General features: G+C 42.5%; 1 protein-coding gene and 1 long non-coding RNA gene across 4 annotated transcripts in view; one reads left to right on the top strand and one right to left on the bottom strand.

The window, feature by feature from the left end:
• LOC146690813 (FERM, ARHGEF and pleckstrin domain-containing protein 1) overlaps positions 1-24,975 on the bottom strand; it is a 57,732-nt gene that overhangs the window by 10,493 nt on the left and 22,264 nt on the right. For all 3 annotated transcript variants that reach the window (XM_085433925.1, XM_085433926.1, XM_085433927.1), the window contains exons 3-15: positions 12,837-12,941; positions 12,697-12,739; positions 12,442-12,520; positions 11,571-11,668; positions 10,363-10,477; positions 8,673-8,820; positions 8,479-8,574; positions 8,236-8,399; positions 8,042-8,110; positions 7,860-7,953; positions 7,069-7,276; positions 2,298-2,485; positions 2,030-2,119 (exon numbers count right to left, since the gene is read on the bottom strand). In XM_085433925.1, the coding sequence (XP_085290051.1) occupies positions 2,030-2,119; positions 2,298-2,485; positions 7,069-7,276; positions 7,860-7,953; positions 8,042-8,110; positions 8,236-8,399; positions 8,479-8,574; positions 8,673-8,820; positions 10,363-10,477; positions 11,571-11,668; positions 12,442-12,520; positions 12,697-12,739; positions 12,837-12,941 (1,497 nt within the window). The remainder of the gene's footprint in view (positions 1-2,029; positions 2,120-2,297; positions 2,486-7,068; positions 7,277-7,859; positions 7,954-8,041; positions 8,111-8,235; positions 8,400-8,478; positions 8,575-8,672; positions 8,821-10,362; positions 10,478-11,570; positions 11,669-12,441; positions 12,521-12,696; positions 12,740-12,836; positions 12,942-24,975) is intronic.
• Positions 470-2,834, top strand: LOC146690814 (uncharacterized). The gene is made up of 2 exons (XR_014915495.1): positions 470-1,171; positions 1,965-2,834. It is a non-coding gene; the product is annotated as an uncharacterized LOC146690814 (long non-coding RNA).

Here is a 24,975-nt window from a genome sequence, read left to right as displayed (position 1 = left end):
CCATAAAAGTCTCAGTTCACTAACAAAACCAGGTTTTTGAGTGTTTTGTTTTTTTCATTGTGCAGGTGGCAGCGCTTGTCTACTTGTGACAAGCAGGTCATACTTGTGACATCATGACAGGATGTTTACAGATGGTGTTTAAACTCTATTAGAACTTCCTGGTATCTGGATATAAGGCTGATTGTGGGTGAATATTTAATTTTGGCCTATATAAGAAATAAAATACTTGATTTATATGAACTACAGTGCTGTGCAAAAGTCTTGAGCCACCCATCATTTTATTATATTTTGCTTCCAAGGGGCCAGATTTTTCTTGTGTTTTTAAAAAGTGGTCTTCAGCAGTAGTTTTTCATTGGCTGTTTTTTCACTCATTTCTCACTCATAAGTCCAGTCGTTGTACCACTCATGTTAGGATGTAAAGAGGAGGTGAACTGGTGATTCTGGTTGTGTGTCTCTATGACAGGCGACCTGTCCACGGGGCACCCAGACTGTTGCCATATGACAGCTGGGAGAGGGTCCTTAGATTGGATAAGCAGGAGAAAATGGAAGAATGAATGGGTGTTGGGTTTTTTGTTTAAACTGAGGGAATTTGAATACAAAAACGCTATCAGATCCACCATGTAGTACCATCTGAAAAGCATTTGATTGGCAAAATCTTCATTTTTCAGCATGACAATGATCCCAAACACACTGCCAATACAGTAAAATCACACCTGGACAGAATAACACACAGAGGAATATTATCAGTCATGCATTGTCCTCCTCAGAGCCTGGACTTCAATATTACTGAAGCAGTGTGGGATCATCTTGACAGAGAACAGAACAAATGGCAGCCAGCATCCAAAGAAGAGCTTTGCATGTCCTTGAAGAAACTTGGAAAACTATTCTTGAAGACTATTTAAAGAAATTAAAAGAATGTTTTCCTAAGAGAATTTAGGATGTATTGAAGATACCAAATACTGACTTTCAAGCTTGTTAGAATTAAACAATCACCTTTCATACATGTTTACATATGTTTCAATAAATCACAGCAACTATTTCACATTTTTCTAGAAAAATATGAAGAAACAAGGGGTAACTCAAGACCTTTGCACATTTATGTATGATACCAAGGGTTACCAAGAGATCTCCACAGCGATTTTCTTCTGAGAAGAAGAGATAAAGTGAACAGGTAATGAAAAGCCTTTTGCCTCCTTTCAAATCCCTTAATTAGCTGAGGATGAATCGAAGAATCAATAGCCGACCATTCTTAACGCTGTTGTTTCATTAACTCAGAGAGAAGCCTTATGTTTTGTGTTTGTGGACATTGAACAGAAAACAGCTTTATTTAGTTGACGTGATGGGAAAAGAAGTGGGTTTTAGGAAAAGTGAGCGCTGGAAACGAGGCGCCAGCTGTTGTTCAGATGACTTCACCCTTAACAGCAGCGGCACCAACCAGAGCGAGGGAGCACACATACACATGCAGCAGAATAAAAGAACGAGGGCACAAGCCCACCCAAAATATTTATGAGATGTGTGAAAGACTCCTCTGAAAACTGCAAGCCGAGAAAAGCTGCGGCTTTTGAACCTGCCAGTGTAAAAGGAGAGCCGAATCAAACAACGGCAACGCTTCAGTCCAGCCTCATAAGGACATCCTCCTTGATTGCATGTGAAGGAGCGGTACCGCACATTTAATATCCTGTTTGTACCCAGCAATTAAATCTACAGGAGCAGGCTGAAGCAGTGAGTCACAGGCAGAGAGCGCATGCGGCTAAATCCATCTATCTCTTTAAACACAAACACAGTTTAGTATTCACAGCCTTGAACGGGGGGAGATAAATGCATTTCGGAGAACGAGCATGGGGAATGAATAAAAAATGAAATCGCATCTGCCAAAATATTCCTGTGTCACTGCCTGACTCTATGTTTTGGCGGGTGCTCTGCAATGGAGCAGCTAACCGGAATAATCAATGTTTTCCCCCCAGAGGACAAGCGCAGGAGAAAACAAACAGGAGAGCGTCGGCTTGGCGAGCGACTTGGCCCATCTTACCACGGTCACCACCTCGAGGTCCTTCACATACGTCCGTTCTGTTGTCAGCAGCTCCTTGGCGATGAAGTAGGCTCGATCTGTTGGGAACCTCTGCAAGGGCATCACAAACGAAGGGGGGGTGCAATCAGCTCCACAAATGTCTAACAGTAACTTTATTCAGGACAGATAATCTGGGTCCACTTCTATTTTGAGTAGCAACTTTATTTAAAAACAAATCTTTATAATGTCACAACAAGGCAATATATTAAAGTGGCTCTTGGTTACAAACCTTCCTTCGAACCTCGTCTTCATCATCAGTGCGAACGCTGCAGGCGTCGTTGAGCAACGGGCTGGTGAGCGGGGAAGGCAGCCGGCCGTCGGGACTGTGACTGCACAGATCCAGCAACTTCTGACCGTTGACCATCCCGTGGGAGTGTCCAGAGGACGCGGACAGGTGAGGACTGTTGGAAACCACACCTGCACGGAGCCATAGGTGACCATAATGAGATGCGAAAACGATGCACGATAAAGTTAGGCAGCTCTGAGAGCACTTGCCTACTTTAAGCCGCAGACGGGTTGAGTTTTGCAGAAATTAAATAGTAAGAACAATTTTAATGACCAAATTGTTAGAATTTCTGAAGCAAACATGAGGTTTCTTTGCTTTTCTCTGTATTACATTGTTATAAAGCATTTGGTTTTGTTTTGTTTTTCAAACTGATTAAATGACACATTAGGAACAAGCTGAAGTGTGTGATGACATTTTTCGCCATGTTCTGACATTTGTTGAATACACAGCTAATAAATCGAGAATGTAATCAACAGATTATTTGATAGGGAAAAAAATCAGTAGTTTCTGCTGCACAGAAATGTCATCTTCGTCAGATGCCGTGGTGGCATTTGGCTAATAATTAAACTCTCCAGCATTCGATTCATTATCCTACACTGCACACTTTACCTAATGGACACCTTAGCAAGCTAAACCAAACTGTTTCAATCATTGCATCTGAGGTCTGCTTACAGAAAATATAGAGTCAGCCGTGACTCGCTCAACATTCCAGACAACTCTGGCAGTTTTCTTACCACGTCAATCAATACGCAAGCTGAGACAAATACTGCAGGGTGATCGAGAAGAACGGCTTACTTAGTGTCATCCATTCTGACAGCGTTCACTCAGCTTACTTACTATGTTCCGGCAGCAACTTGCTCACCTCTCTCTGGCGACTTCTGGTGTGTTGGCACGAACGCAACAGCTATAACAAGAACGCAGGCCAGTGCAGCTGGTGGCTGCAGTTAGCTCAATGCACAAGTACAGCTGAGGGAAGGAGTGACTCAGGCAAATACACACTACACACAATCTAGAGGAATGCTACAAAGGAGACGGAAAGGTTCTAACATCTACAGTGGGGACCAGACTCCAGAAAATACACCGACTTCAACGGTTTAAAAAGAAGGATTTGGAAAAAATATCGTTTTAACGTCTTTATTGACTCTGCTGAACACATATAGTTCAAAATTGTGTGAAAAGCAGCATAGAAAAGGCCCAGTGAACATCTACAAGAACACCGTGAGCGAATGAATGCAAGACAGAAGACAGACGTGGAAAAAGTGGGGATAAATGCATTCATGCTTCTAGGCCTGTAATAGTAAATGGCTTTATGAATATTTTAGTAAACTGCTTTTTGTTTTCACTCTGTTACTGCTGAGTCGAGAAACGTGTTAATGACAAATGGGTTAATTTGGAAATTCAGAAATTATATAATTTATAACATAAACACAAATCAATTTCACATTAGGTTTAATTTAATAAATTACACAATAAGTAAAAAATACTGTACATTTCAGCTCTTTGTAAATGAGCTTGCTGTTATTTCTCACAGTCTAATTTAATGTAAATGTCAATATCTTACTAGATGTAAAGTATTGAAATGACAGTAATAGCACAGTATATTACAGTACATACAGTAGAGTGCATGCAGAGAGCAGCCAGAGCAGAACAGCAGGACCTGAGCCATACCACAAATCTGGTTCATCACAGCATGCATTGCAAACAAACCATCAAGGACACCAGTGGGTGAGAACAAACACAAGCCTGGCCCACACTGCAGTGATCCAGTAACTCCCAAATCTACATTATCTTAACACCATCTCTTAATTTTGATTTATTATGGATGGATAGACTTCAGTAGGTATTGATAGAAGTGTAAAACCATCATATCTCACTTTTGATATGCCTCTTAATGTCAGCGCTAAAGACTTTCTGGGGGGCAACCGCTGAAGCAGTTGATATGATGGATGAGCAAAGAGACTCTGTGCTTTGAGGTGCTGCCCTTAAACTGCCATTCATACATAGAGTAACGCACGCATTCACCGATACTAAAACCCGCACATTCCTAGGCTCCTGTCATCTACAGTCTCGTTATCTGGATCATTGCAGAAAAGGGAACCCAGAGGCTGGTAATCTTGTTTTCTTGTTTTTTTCCTCAACCACACATTATGAGTTACAGAAAAGATAGACATGCATTCAAAGTTAGAAAAAGAAAAACTTACAAGATCAAACAGTTTCATGCTGACAGACAGGGACAGAGAAAAATAAAGAAATGAAACAGAGAAACAAAAAATGTAAAATAAAGCTCAACCGCTTGTTAAACAGAATACACAAAGACAAGCATGAAGACAGGGGTGCAAAAGAAAGTTAAGAAAAGAGACTGGAAATAAAAGTTAGGAAGACTGCAGCTCGGTGATGCCAAATTACTGCCAGAGATACTTGAACGCAAATCAAGAGCAGACTGGGATTGTCAACACTGGGCATGAAAAGCCACAAACTTGTGGAGTGACCACAGTGTAACACTGCAACACACACGTGCTTTTAACTCTATCAGATGAAGCCACTGCCGGTCCCGCGAAGCTACTACTCACGCAAATCTTGTGATCTCGTAACTGCCAAAACATCTGTGAACAAGAGAGCGCAACTCCCCCCACAGGGCAAGGGCTAAACTAAAACTCTGATACTTTGTGATGTTTTTATGACAACATGCTGATGTCAGATTGTTTTTTTTCAAGGTCAACTTTAACCTTGCGTGCTAAAACTGCTTAGGTACTCATGTCCCCCAAGTGAAGTTTGAAAACGATCCATAAAATTGTGGGTAATATATAACTTTTACTAATTTTCACATTGGATGTGACCTTAACTTTGACCCGATTTTCACCAACATGAAATCAACTCCAGCTGTTATTGATATCTAGCATCACACAAAGTTTTGAAAATTAGATCTTGATAGCTGTGGACGCTAGACTGATTGCAAACAGATACACAGACAAGCAAACAAACAGAGCCGATTACACACTCCCTCCCTTTGGCGGGACATTTAAACATGACAGCTAAATCATAAAGTTTGCTTCAAGTTAATGAGTGGAGGTACTGCATATGGATCAGCATCACTTCAGACCAGAACTTCTCACAACAATCAAATAGTAGGTGCTGCATTAAGAGTAAAAAAAGAAAGGTAAATGTACAGAAGTTAACAGTTACTACTACCTCAATGACACATCAACAGACCCCAGAAAATATTAGTACCAAGCACAAAGTGTCTTATGCAGAAACCTTTAAAAAAAATGTAACTAATTTCAAATAGTTAGATGTGTCTATGGACAGCTATGGAGCAAAATGTGGATTTTCCGTAGGGAGTTTTAAGGCATCGTCTGACTTATGAATAAAATCTACAACATTTTTAATCAGCCTCACGTTTCAAACTGTCTGAAAGCCTCTGTACTCTCTGTAGTTTTTAATTAGTAGCCATTGAGTGTAAAATCCTTAAAAGGCACGTGTCTATGTCCAAACGGACATGTTAATATAATTAAAGAACAGCGAGGCTGAACATTAAAGCCGCTCCATGAAATGGGCAAGAAAAGCCTGAACGCATACATTCGGCTACGTTTAAAAAGTGCTTCTACTCAGCAGTGCTGTGCTGTGACCACTATGGACTCGGGAGTGTGTGGATGTGAAAAAGCCTCCTGCTTACGTTCTGACCCAGACCCCTCTAGCTCTCAGTCGCAGATGGTTTAAAACTTTTAGCGCACTTAACAGCTGAAAATGTGTCCGATATCCTCATCGCTGAAGGCATGGGAAGCATCCTCATCTGCCTCCTCATCCAGCTGGAGGCTGCCAAAGGAAAACGTGTTTCTTGGTATGGGGGAACTAGAATTAGCCTCCGCTGGGCTACCAAACATCACGGGGCTGCTGCAGTTGCCCCTGTTATTTTCTAACTCCGACTCGCTGGACTCTGAGCCGCTTGTGTTCGGGCCATCGTTCATTTGAACTGCTCCGTACTGTGTGACACCGGTTGATCTTAATCGTTTCTGCCCCAGACTGGTCCGCGACCTGCCTGGCGCAGTTAGCCCATTGGCCACCATGCGGCGCTCAAGAGCAGCCATGCGTTCAGCCCGAGAGAGGACAGTACGCGATTCTTGCTTTGCAGAGGACGTTCCTTGGACTGCGTCTGCGTCAAAATGGACTTTGTGGAATTTCTGTGAGCGAGGAGATCGGCCCATGACGGGAGAGCATCTGCCGTCATTAAAGTTAAGTGGAGTGGGACTGTAGCCGTTCTGGTCTATGCGACTGAGGGAAGGTGCGTGATGGAGAATGTCAATCACAGGACTGGCAGTGACACCTCTTGAACCCGTCACAGTGGAAACTGTTATAGGGCTGTTGCTCTGCCTCTCTTGGACACCTATGTCTCCTATAATGCTATGAACAGGACTTCGGTCAACCGTTTGGCATGACTGCTTGGGAGAATGTTCTAGCTCATGACTCATGATGAGCGATGCTCTAGAAGAAGAAGAAGACTCCCTATACATCCTACCCAGAAAGTGCTCCTGTTGAGCCTGCAGAGCCCCATTTATCCCTCCAGAGCCAGATCCCCGGGGGAGCATACCCTGTTCTCTATAGCTGTGGTCTGACCTGCTAGCCTGGTCCCTGCCCAAGTAATACTGAGCATCTACATCACTGCAGTCAATGTAGGGAATGGAAAAGCTGCCGCCTTTAGCAGCCCTAGATGCTAGACCTGTATTCAGATGTTCGGGGTGGGTCTGTCGTGTTGGGCTCCTCGTCTCCTCTGTCCTGGATACAGACCCCGTTCTCTCTTCGTGGCCATTTCTCTGATGCGAGGGGCTCATCCTCGCCCGCGAAGCTGCCGGGTCTTCTGCACTCACCAGGACCGACTCCTTCCAGTGACGCCGAGGAGAATCAATTCTGTCCCCAGGAGCACCACTCTGCCAGTACGAGACAGGAACACAGGGTTAAAGAATTTAAAGACCACAGTTTATTCATTGTATTCATTACTCTTACTGAAGGCCAGGATTTTAAAGTTTTTAAATAAATTCTACCTGACTTGAAAATACCCTGCAGTACCCCCATGGCTCTGTTTTGTTGGGCAGGCTGGCATCTTCTATGCACACACACATGTGCAGGGATACCACAGCACAGTATTGGGCTACCATGTGTCACCAGAACAGCCCTAGTGCTCCTTATTAATGATTCCCACTCCACAAAGTCTCTTGAACTGTGTTGGAGGGATCAAACACTATTCTTCTAAAAAGATGTTCTCTAATTTGGTGCTATGATGACAGCGTTAGCTGTATAAAACAGGAGTTTATTCATACCAGAAAAATGATCTTGGAGCATAACAGAGTCTTAAGATCCATGCCTCCGGATGAGTAGGCTGTATTTTGCTGTATTTTTACATTATATGCATTTTAAAAAGAGAAAACAATGTGAAAAGCGACACTATGGACTGTATTTGCTCAGACAACAAAAAATGCTGTATGCAACAAATTGCCCACTTAAAAGACTCACATCTGTTGGCACTTCACGGTGGCTTGGAGAAGGCAATGGTGACAGGCGACTGTTGTGTTGGACCCGACTGCTGTACTGAACACGACTGTGTTTCCTGGCAGACAGGATATTAAAGGTCAGCGTTATAAACTCTGAGCACCCTCGCCTGTACCAAATATGTCAAACGTATCTGCAGTCTTTACCTTTCAAACGGGATCTTTTTAAATTCAGACTCTTTCACATATTCAATCACCTGCTTCTGCGTGCGACCGCTGCAGAGATAAATACGAGACAGTTAATGATGAGCTATTCCGCAAGAGCCTTAGTAGACTGTTAAGTGATGCTGTGTTCTTGCAGCCATGATAGACAGAGTTTAGCTCTTTGATGCAAATGCTACCTGAATCTAAAGGAGGAGCCTCGTGAGAAGAGTACCGGCTTGGGCTTGGGCTTAGGTTCCTCAAATAGGCGGAAGAAGGCGTGATATTCAACACAGATCTTCCAGAAGACTTTACAGCAGTCCCTGCTTGGCATTAAAAACTCCAGAGTGTCCTGATATGAACTCTGGGGGACACATCAAGACATTTAAACACAACATCAGTCAGTGAGCTGAAGGGTTTCAATATCTTGTGATGTCACTTACATTTAGATCCGGCCTCAGCTTAATGAGGAAGCGTTTTCTCTTGAAGCTCAGTTTTCGAACTTTAGACCAGTTGAAGGCGTTAATCTTTGTGTGTCCCTGAAGTGATGAAAAACAGAATTCACTACTTTGCACTACTAAACACATAAAAAGCATTTGATACCAGTTGGGCTGACCTGCACTGATTTTAGACTAACCTGGAAGACCAGGACACCCGTGTGTGCCACAGTCAGGCTTAACTTTGTTCCCTCGCGATCCTTGGCAGGATGGAGCCGAATCCCGTACATCTCCAGCCTGCGAGCAACTTCTAACAAATGGCAGTCTGATTCTGCTGGTGTCTGACCACTGTGGTATAAAACAAAACAAATGAAACTATATTTCATGTAGTGTTTAACAGAAACAAATCTCAGGGAAAGACCATAGGCATCAATAAAGCGAACATACTAACGAGCACTGTCGCAAACCTCCACTGTCAAAAAACAAAGACACCTTCTTAGTGTTGGGTTGTCTATACTTTCGAAAACTGGAAGCACTGGAAGCATACTGTGGTGGTTTGAGCAAATCAAAGATGTGGAGCTACCTGCTGTGGGGACCGCTCGCGAATGAGGGACCAGCTGAAAGTAGCTTTTATTTAACCCACATCTGTTAAACTCTTTAATATCTTTTAAACCTTGGTGTTATTATTGCAACAAAATATTCTGTGTTATACGCTCATAAAAATCTTTTACACACAGGAACACGAGCTTTAAAATTCAATCTATTCATTGTTCACTTTAGAAAGTATTTTCTAGATGGTTTTGGAAATAATTATTAGAGCAGGGAGGGTAAATTCAGACAAAAATGAATCGTATTCCCCTGTTGGATATCTGGCTTATTAAAGTGAAAGACAAAGACAGAGTTCAATCCAGGTTTCTCAAGTTTATCTGAGTTTCTGGAGAAGTGGTGGGAGGGGCTGCAAATGCCAACTAACCTTCCTATTTCTTATCAGTGGATAAGCCTTCCTGTTTCCTGTGTGTGGTAATTAATAAGAGATTTAATTCTACATGGCACATAGCCAGAAGTACTGCAGTCATCAACTAAGAAGGACTCTTGGTGGGAAAAAAAGAGCAAGTTAAAGGGAGCAGTCAGCTCTAACGGAGCTGCTTTCATGTTGCCGCAGCCACCCACTGCGTGCCCATCTCTGGCAAGACACCCTGTAATGCTGAGGTGAGACAAGTGTTAGCAAAGCATTGGCACATATTCAAACCCACGCACGGTTGGGGGAATTTTGTGAAATGTGCTTTAAGGACATTTGGAAAGTTTCCAGTAACATACCACTCCCAAAACGAGTGGCAGTTATAATAGAAAAGCCTAAAAAGAAGCGCCAAGTTCAATCGCCAGCTTCACTTCTCGCGACCTCCTGCACGAGACGCCTCAGAGCGCTCTCTGACAAACTGCGTTTTTAACCTACTGAACTGGCCGACAGCAGCAGCGTGAGTCATGCAGCAGGTTGAAGGAGGATTTCAGATCTCTGTTAGGAGGAAAGTAGTCTTTATAGACAGAGCAGAAGATGAACTCACATCCACTTCTGGCCAGAAGCTGTAAAACAACTTACAAAGACTGCCTTTTCTAAGCCCGTGTATAATAAAAATACACAGCTCTCTGAGAAAGGAGCCTTTCATTCAATGGCTGTTTTCCTGAATGTGCCACCTCTATAATAAAAGTTCCCAGTGGGACACGCACGCGGTCTGAAACAACATTTCCTGTTGACGGGTTGAGAGAGTAATTTGAGCGCAGCCATGCCTTCAGTGACCTTATGAAGAGAGTTAAACAGAAACTACGACTGGAACCAAACAACTGCCTTATTTTAAAACCACTGTGCAGCCTTGAATCAAGATCTCTACTCACATATTCTTTGAGTGAAACTCCATGATTTTGTCAATGAGGGGCATTTGATCTGGGATGTAGTTGTTGTTGAGGAGGTGTGACCGGCACTGGCTCTCCTCAAAGTCTCCAATCTCAGCTTAAGGGAGACATGAAAGAAAGGGGGGTGAAAAAGCTCATGTTATACAAAATAAGAATAAAATAAATAAGAATTGATAATAATGAGAATAATAGCAAAGAGAGTCAATGTAGGGTGCTTGTAAAAGCGCTTCAGAACGTGGCTTTTCTGGAGGAATTAAAGGTTTTTCCTCTTTTAGTGTTTTATTGATACAAAAAAACTTTGATCACTATCGTGTGACAGACTGCAGCAGTGAAAATGCTCAGATTTCCTGGCATTGGCACCATCTAACTAAAAAATACCCACCGTAATACACAGATAATCAATTTGCAGTGGTGTTAAGTGTGCACTGTTACATTCACGGTTAAAAGAAAGCATTTAATCTTTAGATGAAATGTTTTCTGTATCAGGATATAATAAAAATAATCCGTGTCTTAGCTGCTCTTAAAATTAGGTAAACAAATCCTCTGATGAACAACAACACATGACATCTTACACCCTATAATTATTCATTTAACAAAAGAAATTCATCAAAAATGAAAAAGCAGTGTGTGAAAAACCCTCACTGCTTCTGCAGGAATTATGAGGCTAAGTAGCTGCTGGGTGCTGATAATCAAATGCACTTGATTAACTGATCATCAGCGAGTGCGAGCACCTCTATAAAAGCACTACTTTAGGCAGCTTGCTGGTCTGGAGCCATTGTTTATTCACACAATGCCAAGAATGAAAGACATCAGTGATTTTAGTGAAGCGATTGTTGCTGATGGTGATGATTTGGGAACTCCTCAAAGTATTCTAGAGACAAATGTGAGGCTAAATCACCGTTTACCTAGTTTTTCAGACACTGCTTCTACATTTTGTTGGTTTTTTTTCGTCAAATAAATAACTACTTGCTGTAATTTGTCATGTGTATTTGTTTGTCTGAGGTTGTATTTGCCTGATTTTAACAGCTGGTGAGGACTAGATTATTTTTTACTTACTTTTCATGTAAAATCTTAGAACTGATACTGTACTTTGCGGTGTACTTTTGTTTTTTTACCATGACTGCCTTTCATCTATGTGTGTGTTTTGTTCCCGTGAGCTTAATGACAAAAACAGCTCCGGCGTTCCTTACATTGTATAATGTAGGAGACCATCAGAGCGGCGCTGGTGTCGTTGCAAGTCAGACGTCCACAGAAAAGGTCCTGTTTGATCTGGAGGGCAAACAGGTACCTGGGCCAAACACAAACAGCATTCGCATTATACAAAAGGAGGAGCTGGAGTTTGGTGTTTTCTACCACCTGAATTCTGGATCAGATTGAAGTCTACTGCTAAACTCAAACATGGCAGCCAAGAGGATTATTGCAAATTCTAACTAAATGAAAAGCATCTTTTGCCTTTCTTTGAACCACAGTCAGCTGGAACAAGTGTACAGTTTAAATTCAGAAATCTATAAGAAGTAAAGTTAGTTTTCGGGACATTTCCTGAACACATTGCACCTCCTGGCTGTAGTCCAGCACAGAAACAAATATAGTCCTGATAAGAGGCATAATAATTTCTTTGGTTTTTTGAGAACATCTAACGTCAGCGCCAACTAGTCAAGCAGTTTACATCCACCTCCGTCCTTCAGCTGCCGAGTTTGCCAAAAAATGTTTTCAATGTCTTTTGCATTTTCAAATCAATGAATAATTATGACAAATAACCAGGATTTAAAGTCCAGAACAAGAAAGGAGAAACCGGAAAACCATTAGCTCCGCACTAATCTCCCAGGAGGTAAATCAGAAACGTGGCAGCCCTGATATGTGAACAGCATAGCGTGGCGGGGAATAAATCTTGTGGGAACCGCAGCATGTTTCATGTTTCCACAATTGTTTTCAGTCACAGTGGAAATAAGTGACACTGATTTACACTGACACACTGTATACAAGTGCATGTTTCATTGCCAAGCGGAAGATAAGCACGCTGTTGGGACGAAGATAAGTTATATCACACAGAGAGGAGCTCACCTCGTTAGCTCCTCCAGTAGCTGGGCGTGGTCCGGGGGGAAAAACTTCACAGAAAACCTCAGGATTGTGTGTTTCGGCCCTGCGTAAACACAACAAAGAGATCTGCTATTGGACTGCATCAAATACACAAAACAGCAGCCCTTTGAAGCGAGATATGCTTCTCGCTCGCTTACAGGTTTTCTCCAGACAAACAAAGAAACGTTCACTGAGAGAGATTTCTTCAAAGAATAGGGTTCAGTATTTTAAAGCACTTACGCCTGAGCTGCTTGATAATGGGTTTGATATGGTCCAACCAAACCTGTGAAAGAGAGAAGACGGTCAACACGGAGCTGATTTTAGGGAAAGCTACGTTAGGTATGCTTGACAGAGGTTCCTCTGTGCTCTCATTTACTCACCATCATCTTTTGTTGGTTCTGAAACTCCAAGCCAAAGTAGTCACCCTCAATGAGATTCATGTGGGAGCACACGAGGTCAAACAGCACCTTGCCTGAGGCTTTTTGCTGTGAACAAAAGGAAAAGACAAAGAGCTATAGTTAATATAACACTGCAACAGTAACTATTCCTGTTTTAAAGTCAGCTTTTGTCCTCAGCATTGAAGTCAAAGGAGACTCTGGTATTTTATATGGTTACATACATAAAGCCAGCCAAACTTCTGGGCCGAATGACACAAAAGAGCACTCAGGCGCAAAAGAGCCCGGCTTTGTTGACCTGTCAAACCCCATGCGAGTGAATGCTACCCAAGTAGATAATCATTTTTTTGACCAAATTCCTCTGCCAGCCTTCGTCCTTCTATTCTTGCTTTCACGGGCTCGGTTGGTCACAAAACCCCTTCCTCCCTGCTGGAGCCAGAGGGGGAGGCAGATCCCGTCTTTGATCTGTGTTTTCAGTGTCACTGCTGTCACTGATGACGGCCTGGCGGCCTTTGAGGTTGATACAGTATCAGGACGGGATAAAGACCCTCCCCGACCACCTCCGTCCTCGCTCGCACCGCGCGCAAACACTTTGAAGAAAGAGCGAGCAGCCCACGTGCTGCCTGGCGATGTGACAACACACAGGCCTCAGAAATCCACCACATCTTTGGAGAGAGAAACTTTCCCATGTAAGGTCAAGTAAAAGTCAGGGATTTCCACTGAAACACTTCTGTTGCAGGCACCCTGAGAAGACAGAGCTCTGTCAGGCGCACACACAGCAGGAGAATTTCTGCCTGGCTGCTTCCTCGTGACTGCTTTGCACCAGAGCGGAGCGTGTCCCAGCTATAGCATGTGAGTGTTTGTAGTAGCAGTTCCCTTTGGTTTGGATAATGATCCAGGGATGTCTCCGAGTGGGTTTCAAGGAAGCAGTTCCTCCTGTGCTTTTACATAAAAGGAAGAGTGAGTCGCAGAGACGCGTCACATGAATTCCCCTTCATGCAGCTGAACTGTATTAAAGGGTCTCGCCCGCCTTTAAATGTGTCTGGTTTCACAGGCAAACAATGATACAGTCTGCGCTCCTGTTGCTCAAAGAATAAAAACACAAGCTTAGCCAGCTTAGTGAAAGGGTTTACACTTTCACAAAAAAATCCAAAGTCTTTCCCAAACAAGCGCCCACTCACAACATCAGCCACCCCCCCGCGTCTGTCCTTCCTACACAGCACTACTGTCTCTCGTCAGGCAGCGCAGAGGGTGTCCTCTGTCACCATATGGAAGCCAGTTGTTTCCATATGGTGACAAGCAGGCTAGAGGGAAAGAGCTTAAGCCCTTCTCACACGTAAATATTCCACCCTAACTGAGGCAAATGAACTCCTGAATGACTTCTATGTCTCATGTTTTCTGAACAAATGTGCCCCAGGAAAACGTACGGCGGACAAACCGCTGCAGATGCAGTGTTGAGGCTCAAGAGTGTTTCTGTCTCACGTATCCAGCCCTATAAATCTGCTGTCGGGGCAGAAATGACCGCGAGCCAAGCAGAGATGGGTAAGGCCGAGGCTGATTAAAGCTTGACAGTGCTTGATTAAATGCAGCTGTTGCAGACTGGAGTTACGGCACTGCCATTTGACACCGCTGCAGCCGGCACAATAATAAGGCCACTGTTAATGATGCACAAGACCCAAAGATGACAGCTGTACTGGCGCAGGCACTTGGAGGACACTTAGTAACACAGTACTCACTTTAGAGTCTCTAAAAGCCTAATTGCAGCTACGTAATAATGAAACCTGGCATAAAAGCAACTTGTCTTACAAAACCGAACCCTCTTAGTTGCCATTTTATTAGGTACACCTATCTATTACTAATATACCGCAATACAATAGACATTTAATCAATCCTAGCAGGATATAACCCGGAGGGGATATACAGTACTGGATTGGAGTAGTTTTAGTTAAATTTACCCAATAAAGTCTGAACCAACTGTTTACGAAGAAAGACGCTCATCTTTGGACAGTACAGGTGTTACTAGATTACTACAACTGACTCCATTTTTTTCATTGGGGAACCTGTAGGCAGGGATTTTCTCTTATTCAGCCACAAAGGCAATAAGACCATGAGATCAATATAGACTATATGGACTATATACTGAGCCACACCTCTTTGTCATTCTATTCAAGTGTTTCATTCAATCCCATTGTTGCTGATGAATGAAATCAAGCACGTATTCATGCTGTCTGTCTTTACAAACATTTCTGAGGAATTGGCTGTTATAGCACAGCTGCAACAAGTCTTTAGTGAAATTTCTTCCCTTCCAGACAATCCACAGTGAGCTGTATAGTAAGTGGTAATATTGCAAAGTCAAAGCATTCACGAACCACAGCAATTCAGCCATGAAGTGACACAATAGGTAGTCACCAGTGCTCTGCTGACTCAATAACTGCAGATTTTCAAAGTCCTCTGACTTTAACATCAGCACTGGGAGCTTCATTGTATGGGTTGCCATGGCAGCAGCATCTCCTTGCAAGGCCAGTGTTGGCTTGAGTGATGTAAAGCATGCCACCGCTGGACTGTGGAGGAATGGAAACGTGCTGCAGTGATAAATCTCATCTCGTTTCTCTATCTGGCAGTCTGGACACCAGACTGAGTTTAGTCTGGGTTTAGTGAATAGCAGGAAACACTGCCTGCCTGAGTGCACGGTGCCAGCTGTAAAGGTTGGTGGAGGAAGGATAATGTTATGGGGTTGCTTTCTATTTCCAGTGAAGGGAAATGTTAATGTTTTAGCTCACTGTGACATTTTTTTATAGTTCTATCCTTTCAGCTTTTGCAGAGGCTTTTCTGTTCCAGTGGGACTGAGCCCCACTGCACAAAGCTCAGTCCAAAGAATGGATGGATGATTTTGGTATGGAACAACTTAACTGTACCACACAGAGCCCTAACCTCAACCCCACCGTACCTTTGAGATAAACTAGAAAGAAGATTGCCAGCCAGGCCCTCTCATCCAACATCAACGTCTGACCTTAGAAATGCTATTAAACGGGCACAAATTGCCGCAGACAAGCTTCAAAAGCTAGTAGAAAGTCTTCCCAAAAAGAGGGGAAGCTGTGTTAGCTGTAAGGGGGGAACAATTTCCATAATAATGCACATGGATTTACAATTCCAATTCCCAAAAAGTTGGGATGATGTGTAAAATGCAAAAAAACAACAACCCAGAATTCAGTGATTTGCAAATCCCCAAATTTACAATAGAACATGGAAAACATCAAATGTATTAACTGGGAAAATTACTGAGACCAAATCATTTCTGATCTATTCACAGCAGAGATTCTGACCTTTCTGTACAGGAAAAGTTCAAGTATCACAAATAAAATAAATGAAAGCTCTGTTCAAGTGTGCCATTAAACCACGGCAGTGTGACAGTGAGCCAGCTTGCAACTGAAGTGGGAATGAAATCCAATTGTTCATTATTTCTGAATGGGTGCCTGCATGTTGGTAATGAGTGCCATAGCTGCCACATATTGTCAAGCACATATATGTGGGTAAATCCTAAACGTGTTGATACATGCTAACACTTTCAGAAGCTACATTAAATTTGCTGTTTTTTTAGCATTTCCAGAGCTTACATTTGCTCTGCACTAGTCGGTACTACAATGGGTCTTGAAGAAAACACAGATATTAATGTTCTGTGGGAATAATTTCTTCACAACTCTTTGGTTTTCTTTCCAATATTGTTGGGTCTGTAGCCGACAATATCAAGTGCCCTGAGGCAACTGTTGTTATGAATTTGTGTTTTATGAATAAAACTTCGAACTGAATTGAAATATTGACTTGTAGCAATGGCCTAGTGTGAACGTCTGGATTAAGAAACATCTGATTTAAAGGGACAGTTAACTTAACCATTCAGGTTGTTTTGGAATGAGTTGCCCATATTTGAAGATATCAGCTTTAGAAAATATTATCCCCTGTTGAAAATAATGGGACCCGATAGCACTTCCCTTGAGGTGCTCCAAGCTCCAAAAACATTAATGTGAAAAAGTCATCAGCAATATCTCCTTCTAGAAATCATGACCTGGTTACTCAAAAATCCTCAAACCCTGTTGTGAGCACTTTAATGTAGGAACTCTGTTTGTGTGCATTTTTTTGGCATCTGAAGCAGCACAAGGCAAGTGCGATCATGTTCCATTAGATTCAAGGAAAGGCACTGATTTCCACAGTTGATATCTCAAAAACTGGGCAACGCACACCAAAACAATGTAGACGGGTCATTAGCACTACAGGCCACAGACAAAAATACTTGAATTTAATCTCAGAGTGACCTGTTCATTTAATTTAATTTAGGTCACTGAAGCTGTAAAGACACAAGATAATTTACTGTGTCAATTCACTGAACCATTAATTACAGCAAAGCTGTCTGTTTTTATATCCTCTGTTCACCCAGATGGCAAACAGTACATTTAACTCTTTAAAACATAAACAATGAAATAATTGCCCGAAATTTATATATAAATATATTTGATGATTACTGATGATTTAGAAGTCTCAAAAAAATCACACAACTGTATCAAATTAAATACACTAGGTGTTAAGGGGTTAAAAATCTAGGCATCAAAGTAGTCTCTAAGAAGACTGCACAAGCACCAATAAAGTCAAAAGGCCAACGCTAAAGTGTACAACAATCAGACAAAAAAGAAGCTGTGACTTCTTCCCTCTGACAGTGCAGCTGACTCAAACCTCTACATACATGTCGTGCAGCCTCCGCTTTCAGCTGAAAGGTTACAGTCTTAGGAAACATCATCATCAGGACCTGACATTTCTTTCATCATCTGGAATGCCAAGAAAATGTCACCAATCTTCCTTTTCATGGCCTCTATCTATAAAAAAATAAGGTTTACAGTTTACATAGGAGCCGTCAATTGCAGCATGAGGCAACGCTTTCTGAATCAGCAATCTCAGACCAGACAAGACGCGCCGGGAGACTCTGTCTGGGTTCATCAGGCTTAAACATAGACTCATAGGAGGCTACAACTGTTTACACGTGTGTGAGTGCGAGTACGGCTACGCCGCTGCATTGCCCTCTGCATGCTCCGACTGACAAAATGCAGCTAAATAAAGATGACAGCAATGTCTGCCTGGGTTTCCACTTCAGGGTAGACCAAACACTCCCCCCCAGCACCCTTTGTTAGTAAGCTCCTGTCAGCAAAAAGAGATAAAGGTCAGGTGTAAAGCAGCTCTGTGTTCCCTCTACTATTCCCCTGCAGGAGATATTCGTATGGCCCACTTCACCCACAAAAAGCTAGGCCAGGCGATGCTGGACAAACCTGAGGTTGTGTGGGGTAATGGGGGTGGGTGCCATAGATGGCAAACAGACTGCGAGTGCCTCGAGGCTCCAGATGGACAGAAAAAACAAAGGGAATCGTGTCTGGTTGAATATACTGCTTGGTGCATGGGAGGAGTTGATGCTGGCATTAAAGCAAAGGGGTTAGACATGACTGAAGAGGGACGTAAGAGTTTATTCTTTGTCTTTTCCTGTGTCGTGGACCCTGCTGGTAAACTTGTGCCTGCTGGTTCAGTTAAACCTCGACAGAATGTAGAGTAAGACTCTGCCAGCAGGAGGTTTTCAGCCGTGACATTCAGCAACGTCACAGGAAGTCGACTGAGGTCACGGATGAAAGAGATGTGTGTCATTCAAAGAAAGGAATAAGCAAGTGGTAAAAGGTCAATTCTCAGATTCAAAATATCTGCAGCGCTTATCAGATAAGGTCCCAGACAGGCTTAGCACTATTATAAAAGTGGTTATTTATTTATTTTCAAGTGATATCAAACCGACGTTTGATTGACTTAGTGCCGGAGACTGAAAGTGAGCTTTGCCAGGCAAAACCTTTGCGTCATACTTGTCACTGTGGTAGAAGTGGAAAACCCCAGGAACGAGTCTTAAGTGAACCACGTCTCTTTTGATAAAGCTGCTGTAGGAAGGGCTGAGATTACAAAGTGTTTACAGTAGCAGGCACATGCATCCTAGCCGGAATCCCTCTTGAAACCGCTAACTAACCATCCCATACTCCCATGGGTTCTGTCTCATTAAAGCCAACTATTCAAAGTACTGTCCTGCACATGTGGGCGTCTTTGCATCTGTGCTGTGGTGCCCAAGGAGGGGGAATGAAGGCAGGACAGAGAAGTCAGGAGCAGCTAAAGCTCATTCAGATTCAGGTCATGCTCCGCAGAGGTTCTCAGGGTGAAGGAGGGAGACGAACCCGCTGATAATCCCGTCAAATTACTGGCGTGCTCCCGGAGCTCATACAGATATGTGATGAGGCATATATTGAACCGTTTTAATGGACGTGAAACACTTATCATGACATCTAAAAGTATTATTGTGCTTTTAGGAAATAATCAGCAGGTAAATGATTTAACTATCAAGCCCCCCCCCCCCGAGCCACTCTGTCACACGAGAGAGGAGAGGACAACCATGAAAATAACGCCTGGATCCTGTCAGAGGTAGAAAACACCTCCTCCTGCTTCTCTCTTGGAACCCCCCACCCCCGGACTCATTACGTTGCCCGCCTAGCCTCCCAGGAGTCAGGGCTGCAAGAACCATATTGATTTTGCATAAAGTGCAATTAAGTGTCCTGTTGTGGCCATTGTGCTGCTGAATATCTGTGGATCTGAGCAAAGACCTCCCACTGTCAGTCGCTGCACCACAAATTAGCACAGTTGCAGGTTTGCATCGTTAGTGGAGACGGTAAACAAGCAGCAGCAGAGTTCAACCAAACATGCCAGTGTGCTTCGCAAAGATAAAGCTACGGGACTACGTTAAACCCACACTGAGCCAACACAACGTGAAGTCCTATCAGGCCTTAACCCAACACTGAGCATAATTAAAATATGCAAGAGGGCAAGAGCGGGTTTTAAGGCAGCTGGAATTACCAAAAAGATTGGCCCCTTTTTTTCTTCTTCATCTGTCCAAATCGCTTTCAGAGTGCCTCAAATTCTGAACCCATGCTGGGTATTCTCCACCACCGCCTCTCTTCAGAGCTGGGGATTACTGTCACTCAGAGGGAGGATGCGTCACTTCACATTTAGGCAGAAACTCCCCATTTAGCTAAGCTCGATAAAGGCAGCCTGAAGAACAGAATTCGTTTTGTGTCACCGCATTACCATAAGAAATACAAAAAAAGGAAAAAAAAGAATGAGCCCAAAATACATTTGCCGCCAAATAAAGAAAATAAAATACAGAAATTCAGTCTCCATCCAGCGTTATGAGGTCAAGCTATTTTTTTTTTCCAGATTATCAGATGTCATCTCACCAGATTCTAAAGACCTGCATGCATAAGATATGCGAAAAAACAGCCATTACCTGCTGATTTAAAAGCAAATTGTGTAACTACAGCTGTAAATACAGTTTTCCTGCAAAGGTAATTATCACCACCTGCAGAATTAAGAGACCGTGTGTTCTCTCGCATAGCTGTGAGTACTGTGGCGCTCTGTACGTGTGTGCAGGCAATCAATAGGTTAATTAGGAGCTTAATTAACTGTAACTGTGAGAGATAACTCCCACAAGGTCAGGCCAATAGGGAGAAAGCGAAAAAGGCAATCCTTTCATATATATAATATATAATCTCAATACAAAAACATGTCAAAGAGGTAATTCTTAATGGTTTAGCACCAGCCATGCCTTGCCTGACCTTTACGTCTGATGGTCTTATTACAGAATACACCAGAGAGCTGAGCAAAAGACATTATCGAGTGAACTATTAGGTTTATGGTAACACCAGCTACAGCGGTATATGGGGCTGAAGTTAAATGTGATTACCTGTGATGCTTTGGAGACCGAGCGATGTAATAATGGTCTAAATTAATCTGTAACAGATAAAATATCAGCACACGAGGCACGAAACCAAGAAAAAAAAATCCCCCATTAAACCCTCATCAGTGCTCTGCATAACAAACTGGAAAAACTACAAGTCACAATCTGTCACAGTCTGCCAGGAACAAACATAACTAAATCAGGGCTACAGTCCAATTTCATGCACCTAGTCCGAGTAAACTCGGCCACTACGTGCCAGGATCATTTATATCCCCACAGCGTGTGACGCTTCCCCTCGGCTCAGACTTTTCAAAGCACATCTGCAGTTGAGCATGTTGGATGTTTGTCTCTAAACACACTCTTTCAATATTTTTGGAATATTTATTTTCCTAATTTAACTCTGAGCACTGCTGGGACTGTAAGACAACATGCAAAATCGAAAATTAATATCAGAACAGCAGAACAAACAGCTGTTGATTTAGCAATCTGGGCACTGGCTCCCACAGTCTGAGACGGGCCAGGTATACTTTACCGAGCTTCCAACCTGCACAAATCCATCAGATGCTAAAAAGACGGGACGCCCTCTGGAAAAATTAATATCCAAAGTATGCTAAATAACTGTAAGCAAATGTGCCACGCTGCATGCATAAACAGCAGCTTGCTAACAGAAGCTAATATTGGAGCAGATGTAGTGATCTATATAATCACTGTGATGTCTGCTTGTGTGCTCTGTGTGCTGTAGAGATCAAGAAAAAGAGAGACTGAGGCAATAATATGGGATGGCATTAAAGCAGAAAGCAGAATTAATAAGAAGCTCATAGTGTGGCAGAATTCACAGCCAGCACCCATTAATTATTGTACCACATACTAATGCAAAAACAGCTCAAACAAACAAACAAGTCCGAAATTCATTCTCATTTTCACAAAATGATCACAGAGACCGCATATAAAACATAGAATTAACCATTAACTAATGGAGGGACTAATGCAGTCCTTAGTTTGGCATTCTAGCCTCTGTGGTGGAGTGGGTCTGAGTGACCGAAAGCCTCAACTTCTTTTTTTGCCTATTTTACTCTAAATGGGGCCACAGTTTACCAAGTGAGCCTTTAAGGTGTATAACATAAACCCTGAAACTAGCAAGTACAGAAACTCATCAGGAAGATTTTATGAGATTATGGATTAAGTGAGCCATAGCGTCATTTTCCTACTTAATTAGTCCTCTTTGCCATTAGAGGAGTCTCCCCTTACTTTCTATATAAATGTATATATACCAAATTTTTCGGACGCTAAGGCGCACTGGATTATAAAGCGCATGAAGCGAAAAAAAATCTGATAAGTCAAACTTTACTCAACTCATTCTTCTTGCTTCCACTTCCGTACCATTGATTCATTAATGTTGAATTCTCTCCCAGCTGCTCTATTCCCATGTTGTTGCAGTATATTAATGACTAACCTCTATTGTGGATGGATTATCTCAGTTGTTCTCCTGACTAAAGTTTGGTCTGTTTACAGCATCCTACCATGCGATTACATTTGTCTCTAACCATCAGGAACCCTCATGTTAACTTTTATTAAGTGGGAAAAGTTCATCCTCCAGCTTCACTGTGTTTATGTTATGCTAACATAGCTGTGTTGCTAGCATCACGTAGCACATCATTCAACTTCAGCAACCCTACAAACGTCAATGCTGTTTAGTTTTCTGTCTTCATTTATGTTGAAAGTAATAGCAGAGCTGTACATTTTAATTTATTCAGAAATCTCTCAGTCAGAACATGGTGTATTATACTTAGATGGAAGCTAGCGAGCTAACTCCCTGCTAACTTCTAACTCAGTTAAATTTCATAAATTCTGTTTTCATGGATGCCTAGATGTTAAACTTAATTGTTACACCTGGTAAAGCAGCCATGGTGATCATTTTATTAAAGATGAAAGAATTTAGACAGTTTTTAACTCTCAGTGATGCTGCAGAGTTCGTTTGACGTTGGGACCTGAAGCAGATGGAGTTTTGGACCCAGATTAGTCCGTGAGGCTCCTGACTACAGCAACCGTAATGCTCCGACAATCCATCAAGTGGTGCAGCTTCGTAGCTCAACAAAGTTGTGCTAAAACATTTTTTGACAGCTCTTTGAGCGCCGTGTACCACATAAAATCAGTTTGAGGTCAGTAAGCACAACCAGAATTCATACATAAAGCGCACCGCATTGTAAGGCGCGCTGTCAATTTTTGAGAAAATTAAAGGATTTTAAGTGCGCCTTATAGTGCGAATAAATCGGTAGTTGAAATACATTCACTAGCCACTTAGGCCTATTCAACTGCTCATTTAAGCAAATATCTAACACACCAATCACACGACAGCAACTCTGGTCTGAGTATTTTAGAAACTGCTGCACAACCATCTCTAGGGTTTACAGAGAATGGCCCGAAAAAGAGAAAATTTCCGGTGAGCAGTAATTCTCTGGAAGACAAAGTCTTGTTGATATTAGAGTTCAGACAAGAATAGCCAGACTGCTTCAAGTTGATAAGAAGGCAACTTTTCCTTCTTCTATTGTTTGCTTCATTTAGGGGTCGTCACAGGACATCACCTGCCTCCATCTCTGCGTATCCCTCGTATTGTCCTCTGTCACAGCAACCCGCCTTCACTATATCCATGGATCTTCTCTGTGGTCTTCTTCTTTTCCTCTTGTCTATTCAACATCCTTCTTCCAGTATATTCACTATCCCTCCTCTGCACATGTCCAAACACATGAGCCTTGCCTCTCTAGCAACTTGATCTGTTCCACTGATATACACATTTCTAGTTCTGCCATCCATCTCCTGCCTAACATCATGCGTCAACCTGTCCATCAACACTGCAAACAAGAATGGGCTCAGAGCAGATTTCTTACGTAATCCTTCCTCCACTTTGATCTGTAACTCCTACCGCACACCTCACCGTTGTCTCTCTGTCCTCACACATGTCCTGCACCACCCTCACATACTTATGTGCCACTGCACAGTTCCTCTTCTCTAGTTCTACAGAGAAACAGCGCAACTTCTGAAGTGCTCTTTCTCGCCATGTAGTCATACTCTCAAGTTAACCTAGCTTTAAAAAAAATCAGTCCTATATCTGCATGGTATGATTCATCAACTTTATCCCTCTGTAGTTATTAAAGCTCTGCACATCACTCTTTTTCTTGAAAATCAATACCAGTAAAATTCCTCAGGCCTCTAATTGATCAGGATTGTGTTAAACCATGTTGTTAAAAAGCCCAATGCTCTCTCTCCTAATCATCTCCATATTATCTCAAACTCAGCTCTTAGTCCAACAGAAGATCTTTGGGAACAGGATATTCACATGATGGAGCTGAAATATGCAGGCACTATGTGATGCTGTCATGTCAATATGGACCAAAATCTCTAAGGAATATTTTCAGCACCTGGCATGAAGATGCCTCTAACAGTACTAGTAAGGCGTAGCTAACAAACTGGACAGTCAGTGTATAGGCTGGCACAAAAAACAGTGTGGGATACTGTTTAAGCCAGCTCATCTTTCAATATCTTTTGTTTTATGAGAGTATAATCAGAAATGTTGGAAGCTTGCACTTTCAGATTCTAAAAATACCGCATGAGTCAAAGCCAGATATGACTGTCCATTTCTCTTTTGATTTTCCAAATCAATTTTATATCATGCAAATTCAATAGAATCCCATTCAACACGCTACCTAATGTGTAGAAAAACAAATGCAACACTGCCAAAGAAAAGCTTTTTCCAGTCTGAACATGTCACTCCATTCATGATTTGGCACTGTTGAAGCTAACTACTGCCTGGAGTGTAGCATCAACACGCTGAATCAAAGTCTGAGAAACCAGCTTTCTGCCTCACCACCAGACTACCACAGATTTTCCTGAGTGGGCTGCACTGTGAGAAAGATAAGACCCAGGAGCTTGTGTGGTGTTTAAGAGATGTTTTTTCCTCCCACTGGTGGAGCACGCAGGTCTCTGAGGAATACTGTCCTGCTGCACGCTCCTTCCTTTACACATAATCTCCACCAGCAATAAATAAAGACAGGAGCACATGCTCTCTTAGTGGTGAGGCCAATCAATTGGCCTTCTCAAGATTAGCCCTAAACTACTTAGCTCTTAGAGCAGCAAATCCAGAGGCCCTCTGCCCTGTGATGCAGTCAGGTAAGTGTCTCTCAGCTGCTGTGACCTGACATCCCAAACTTTCAGCGGCTACAAAAGAGCTTCAGCAGCTGAACTGAAATTTGCATGCTTTACCCACTGCTACACAACCTGTACTGGCAAAGTGTCTAATTTTGTACAATATAATAGGTCAAAAGGAATCAGATA

Source organism: Copadichromis virginalis, linkage group LG16 (genome assembly GCF_057382275.1).
Source record: "Copadichromis virginalis isolate Kocher_CV1m ecotype Utaka linkage group LG16, C_Virginalis_male_GT1.1, whole genome shotgun sequence".
Taxonomy (NCBI): Eukaryota; Metazoa; Chordata; class Actinopteri; order Cichliformes; family Cichlidae; genus Copadichromis; species Copadichromis virginalis.
The sequence above is the reverse complement of the archived record's forward strand: the minus strand, read 5'-3'. Positions and strand labels throughout refer to the sequence as shown.